Source organism: Photinus pyralis, unplaced genomic scaffold (genome assembly GCF_008802855.1).
Source record: "Photinus pyralis isolate 1611_PpyrPB1 unplaced genomic scaffold, Ppyr1.3 Ppyr1.4_LG7, whole genome shotgun sequence".
Classification (NCBI taxonomy): Eukaryota; Metazoa; Arthropoda; class Insecta; order Coleoptera; family Lampyridae; genus Photinus; species Photinus pyralis.
The window spans coordinates 13,084,870-13,091,887 of NW_022170738.1; the positions used below are offsets into that span (position 1 = coordinate 13,084,870).

The 7,018-nt window shown below is 34.7% G+C and overlaps 1 protein-coding gene across 1 annotated transcript; it reads right to left on the reverse strand.

Annotated features, from left to right (window-relative positions):
* Positions 1–2,817: 2,817 nt before the first annotated feature.
* On the reverse strand, positions 2,818–5,470 carry LOC116175661. Its single transcript, XM_031493893.1, has 2 exons — positions 5,049–5,470; positions 2,818–4,177 (listed from the first exon to the last, which is right to left on the reverse strand). Exons 1-2 carry the CDS (start codon positions 5,468–5,470, stop codon positions 2,818–2,820), a joined length of 1,782 nt encoding a protein of 593 aa, XP_031349753.1.
* Positions 5,471–7,018: the final 1,548 nt, after the last annotated feature.

The following is a 7,018-nucleotide window of genomic DNA, read 5'->3' on the forward strand; positions in this document are numbered from 1 at the left end:
TAATTTCTTTTTTCTATGCTTTGCGGAATAAATTATTGTCTTAATTGTCAATTAGTTAACGGTGTGTAATCGAACTCAAAGATCGACCCAGATTTCATGTCAGATATTTTTATTCGTGCCCAACAGCCCTGTTAGCTGTTAATTAAAATTTGTGTAGTTAATTCTTTGGAATTGTTGGGTGTTGTTCGAAATTGGGTCTTTCAAATTATTAAAATTTAAAGTCAACAATGGGATTTTTATAATAATTAATTTTTTTTGCGTTTCACACAACATCATGAATAGGTATCTATGAGCCAATTTATTTTCATTAATTTAAATTCAAACTTTCAGCTTCTTTGATTGGCAATGACACTTTCTCATTGATGTCGTTTAGGTAAACTAATCAAAGAAATTGAGGATTATTCACGTTATTGTTACAGTATATTCTCTTTTCTTTAAACGGAACAGTATGTTAAAAATAAACTAAAACGGCGTGACTGTTAGTTAATAGCAGTAGAGAAACGCGCGCCCCGAATATTAGTATAAATATCACGTCGTCCTCTCGAAAGTTATGGTGCGCACCGTGCAATTTGCGAAAAAACGGTAATGCTCTTTAAACAAGTTATTTTTTATAAATCGATAAAGCATTACGGTGGAGATCTCTTGTTGATTGATACCTAGCAGTGTCGTAAAGTATAAGCTTTTCCAAAATCAAACCTACCGAAACATTTTAGAAAGAACAAGATTCTTAAGCAATTGAAGGCAAAATGGGCTTAATCGATTCATTTATTCTTAGTGGGCGAATTTCATTTGATTTACTATCAGATCCAGAAAATTGGTAATCTATTTGTCAGAAGCAAAAGCCTGCGCCTTTTTGGAATATTTAATTAAGCTTTCCTTATACACAGCCCACATAAATTCATGCAGACGTAACTGTATATCAAAATACGGTTATATCTATATGTATCAATTTGTGACATTTATTACATTTAAGTAAAATATGTGTGCGTATCCCTTCCAGACTTCTAGGTATATTTTCGTCTAAGGTCGTAAATAAGGGATTCCTTACAAATTCTTTAGTTTATATCAAATTAATATCAAAGATGGATGTTGTGAAATATTTGGAAGATATTGCCGACAAACAGATAATGATATTTCGATATATAAAAGGGCGACTTTTAACGACAAACATATTTGTTTGTAGCAACAATGATCATGTTATTATTGAATAATAATAATAATAATAATAATAATAATAATCCGTGCGATTAGTGAACCAGGCTAGACCTGAGTTCTCACAAGAAACACCGATAATAATAATAATAATAATAATAATAATAACCCTACATAACTTCACCAGACACAGACACAGACACTAATCGTTACTTGATTTTAATCCGTGCGATTAGTTAACCAGGCTAGACCTGAGTTCTCACAAGAAACACCGACAATAATAATAATAATAAAGTCTTTTATTAAATCATGCCACACACACAATTTAACAGGGCGAAGTTCAGATGTTGGGCTACTCACGGCGACCCAACTCTGCTCTTACACTTAACCCTACTATAATGAAAAGAAATCAAAATCTAATTGGGAATTGTACAGAAAAATAACGAATTACTTTGTAATGGGAAAAAAAATAAGTACATAAATAACTTTATGAAAAACAAAATGTATGAAAAAAAATAATAATAAAAATAAATAACTTACAGTCACATGGGTTATAAAATTTAACTCAAATCAAACGTTTGCCTAGCAAAAACAATGTTATGAAGTGCCTTCTTAAATTTCCCGACGGGTATGTTTTTTAAACTATTGCTTAAAGCATTATATTTTTTAGAAATATTGTATGAAAATGATCTTTCATATAATTCCGTTTTATGAATTGGTGGTATAATTAAGTTAACAAATCTAGGGTTGTTACTAAATTGAATTTTGTTATATAAATAAAGAGGTTCATTTATTGTTACCACTTTATGGTATAAGACCATCTCATGCACATATCTACGATTTTTCATGCTTAGCCATCCGGTTCCTTTCAATTTGTGTGATGATGATGCTTTCTTATTCCATAAATTAGTCTCAAACAGGAATTTTGAATTTTTTGGATTCTATTGGAATCATAATCCAAACATGGTCCGTACACATTAGCACAATACACAAACTGTGACAGGACAAGTGAGTTACAAAGCGAAATTTTCATTTGTTGATTAAGTATAGAACGTTGATTAAAAATTAATTTTAAATTTGAGTACGCTTTTCTTATCCTATTTGTAACAAGTGATTTAAATCTCAACTTGGAATCAATTTCTAACCCAAGAACTTTCACATCATCTTTAATTGGTAGAATTTCATCGCCCACTTTTATAATTATATAATCTTTCCAGGCCTCTCTTTCTTTTGCTCCTCCAAAGATGATTACAGAGGATTTTAATGGATTTACTTTTAAGTTAAGTTGTTTCGCCGATTGTAATAAGTCGTTGAGGTCACTATTCATTCTCTCATTCGCAAGGTCTAAATCTTTACTAAAGAAATTATATTGTAACTGCGTATCATCAGCATATTGATAGCACGTTGCATATTTCAGGCAATTGGGGAGGGTGGCAGTGTATATAATGAACAAAAGAGGTCCCAACACCGACCCTTGTGGAACTCCCATTGCTACAGGTGTTGACAATGATTTATTATTATTCAATACTACCTGTTGCGTCCGATCAGTAAGATAGTTCTTAATCAGAGCACACGCATTGTTGCTAAAGCCAAAATAATGCAAAATGCTTATCAATATATTGTGATCTATTAAGTCGAACGCTTTAGTAAAATCTAGTGATACCATCACTGAAGTTTTCCCTGATCTAAGGCTGAAAAAATATCGTCTGTAACATTCAACAACGCGGTGCTGCAGCTATGGTTTTCTCTAAACCCAGATTGTGACTGTGGTAATATATCATTATCAGACAGATGGTATTTTATCTGAGATGCCATAATCTTCTCTAAAATTTTAGAAAGAATTGGTAAAATGCTTATTGGTCGCAATTGAGAATAACTTTCAGGATTACTAACTTTCGGTAGTGGTATAACATTGGCATTTTTCCAAATTTTTGGTACTGTACATGATTTTAAGCAAAAATTTATTATGTAGGTTAAATGTGGTGCAATATAAGGGCAACATAAACACAACATTTTTGTACCAATTCCATCTGATCCAACAGACTTTGTTTTAATACTAAATAACACATTTAAAACATCCATCTCGGTAACTTCACGAAAATGCAACGTACTAACAATTTTCTCACATGTATGCTCGGTGTAATACTTAACTGTATCAGAAGCTATCCCAAGATCAGAATCTACAGAGCTTGTAAAGACTTTATTGATGGCATTCACATCAGATAGATTTGGTGGCACAGTTAATTTATCTTTCGAGTATACATTGAGATCTCTCAAGTTCTTCCAGGGAACTCCCTTTCCTAGCTGTTGGAGTTGGTTTTCCAAAAATGCTTTCTTTTCCCTTCTAATAGCCTGAGTGGTATAATTTCTAATTGCCTTATAATAATTCCAATCTGTGCACGATTTTGATTTTTTAAATTTCATTAAAGCCTTATCACGTAAAAGAATCATCTGACGTATAGTGTCAGTAAGCCAAGGAGCTCTTGGTTTAGTGACTCGCACAGTCTTTATAGGTGCATGGCAATCGAAAATAGTAAGTATATTGTAATTAAGAAAATCAACCATGTGCTCAACGTTATCACAAGTATAAATATAATCCCAGTCAATACTTTGCAAGTCCTTATCGAAATTATTGATTGAAAATGTTGAAAAATCATTATACGTAATTAATGTAGGCACTTTACTTTGCTTAGTAGTCACTGGGTAGTTACAAAAAACTAGAAAATGATCAGTTACTTCATGCAACGAAATAACACCATGGTGGGCAATTTCCTTACTGACAGGAACAATAATAAAATCAATTAAGGTAGCCGTTGCTTTTGTTATCCTAGTCGGTTCGTCAATAATTTGTTTTAACTCGAGCGTCTCGAGTAAATTACTGAATTGAAAAGTTGAGGTACGACCAGTATCACATAAATCTAAATTAAAATCACCGACACATATTAATTCATCGCCCTTTGGCAGAACACAAGCAAGCGAGTCCTCAAACTTACCTAAAAAATCCATGACTGTAAATTCCTGCTTTCTATAAATGACTCCAAAATTAATAACATTATGTACAAGGTTTATGCTTACCCAAATTTGTTCAAAAAAGTCATTGTCACCTACGTCATGTAATACTTTATACCATGCTTAATATAGATTCCAACTCCACCACCACGCTTTCCGGTTTTCCTATCAGAACGTTCAAAATTAAACCCATTTATTGTTATACTAGAATCACTGATACTTGGAACCAGCCATGTTTCAGATACTCCAATAACATCATAATCTAGGACATCTACAGCATATACATGATGAAAGCGAATTTTTGGTAATGTAGATCAGTATTTCACTAGCAAAGTTTAAAATTTTCGATCTCACGAGTAATCTAACCCAAAATAGACTTGAGCCTGCACATCTACCTACACTATAACAGAAGGCTTTTAGTGAAAATTTAAAGTCTCTGGCAATTGTAATTGCTGAGGTTTCAGCCCGACAGCCAGCCAGCCAGCTATAACGAATATAATAGCGTATTTTTTTTTCAAAAATGCGCTAATAATTAAGTTGTTATACCGGTAGAGCTATCTAACGGTAAATTATAGCACCTCCGAAAAACCATATCGAAATTATTTTCTTCAATTATCGATCTCACAAGTAATCCAACTCAAAATAGACGAGAGCGTGCACATCTACACTGCATCAGAAAGCTTTTAGTAAAAATTTGAACTCTCTAGTTATTTCTTTTTCAAAAATGCGCAAATAATTAAGATGTTATACTGGTAGCGCTATCTAACGGTAAAATTATAGCAACTGTCTCTTGATGTATTTATCGTAAAAACATAAAAATAAGGAAGAACCTGTACAAGCGAAATGTCAAATGATAGACGAGAAATTAATGCAAATGCAAGACGTACGTTTTGTACGGGCAATATGAATTGTGCACCGCATACTCAAGTTGCAAATTGCCATCCTTTTCTAACAAGCTGTGGTATGTGTTAGCTGTAAGAGACACAGTGAGCAGTAAGCTAATTATTACGATATACATTGACGGTTCATACCCAAGTGTGGATGGCGCAAACAATATACGTGGTTCATCGGGCCCGCCCATTTCGCCGTGGCCAGTTCGCCGTCGCCAGTCCGCCGTCGCCAGTCGGTCGGCGGGCCTCTTCGCCGTAACCCCGGTTCGCCGGCGCCAGTCCGCGACGGTCAACTGGCCCGCCGGCGGACTGGCGATGGCGAACCGGGTCGACGGCAAAGTGGCTCGACGGTAGACTGGCAACGGCGGACTGGCGACGGCAGAATGGCGACGGCGAAATGGGCTAGACTGGTGGTTCATAGTATAAATAACTACTTGGCAAAGAGACATTGACGAGTTCATTTTTTAAACTTGATTTTGTATTTCAGCCACTAAGCAACGGAACACCCAAGAAAAAATTTTAAAATTTATTAACAATATAGGAAAAATTAGTTAACACTTCATTTCATGGAATATAGGCCTTATTATCAATAAACTGAAAAAAGTCTATAAGGTTGACCCGCGGCCCCTATAAAAAACGACGTTCGATGCGTCTGTTTCCCACACCAAATAACAGCGCTGGCGATCATACAAGCTTATCTTCCTCCTTTATTCAGATTGTTGCTTTTTAACGAAAGAAATACTGGAATTTTTTGGTGTCGTATTTACAAGGAAGAGCACACAGATTCACAGACACAATTAACGATTTCTTAACGATGTAATTTATTATTGAATTTATGTTGTAAAAGAAAAATATGGACATTAGGCCAGTTTTCGTGTCAAAAGTACCAATAGAAGGGTCCATCTCTAAGACGTAATAAATACGACTGGAGTTAAATACAATCTAATTCTAAGCGATAATTTAAACGAAAAAAAGATAGTGTTAGCACTTCTCAACAGTTCATATAAAATGTCTACTCAAAAACCCTATGCGGATATTTACTGGAAAAACGAGGGAGAGAGGTATTATTTACTTTTTTCAATTGCCATGTCTATTAAGAAAGCTGCAATAAAATTGATCAAACAGTAAAATTTCAAACGATTTAGTAGGGTGGTTTTCCCTCATCGGGTAGCTGTAGCAGCGCGAGCAAAAAAAATAGACAGTATACCCCTATCGCTATCATTTTAATATTCACCTGAATAGCGTAGAGCGAAATAGGTTTTAATTCGACCCGATGAAACTGACAAACCATAGGGATAATTATACATCTGGAAGATTAGTAATTACCTCTGCTTTTATTAACAGCGAGCGACCGTAATCAATAAATAAAAGGACCGACCTAAAATTATACTATGGTTTGCGTTACACTAATTACATAACCCGTGATATCTCAATTTCCCTTGTCATTGTATGCGATCAGTTGTAAAATACGTTGAAACAGCACATGTGGAAAATATTGTAGGAAAGTGGAATTGTAACCGCAGACGTGCTTATTAACACACTTAAAGTTTATTTAAATGGAAAAGTAATCTAGCTGAAGTTTATTGGATGATACCCAACCATTACGTTGAAGTAAAATCTACCATATTTAACAATTGATTGAGTGTTAACATAGTTACCACGTCTTTCTATTTTTGGTGGTAACACTACGAGACAGGGTTGTGTACCGTGAACAGGTGCAGTCGTACATAATCTAATATGACAAAGATTATTACATGGGAGCTGTCAATCTTCCGTTTCTTTAGGTAGGTACTCCATTTTGTTTGCGTGTTTTTATAAATTGTTGTTGAGCTGGGATCCGCATTTTTACTTTTCGTTTTGACATTTTTACGTCAACGTCCAACAGGCGAATATTTGGAAAGTGTCTGTGATGGGGTCGCTCACAATGACCATCTGGAGCCATTCACCGTGACCAAGTCGTTGCAGTG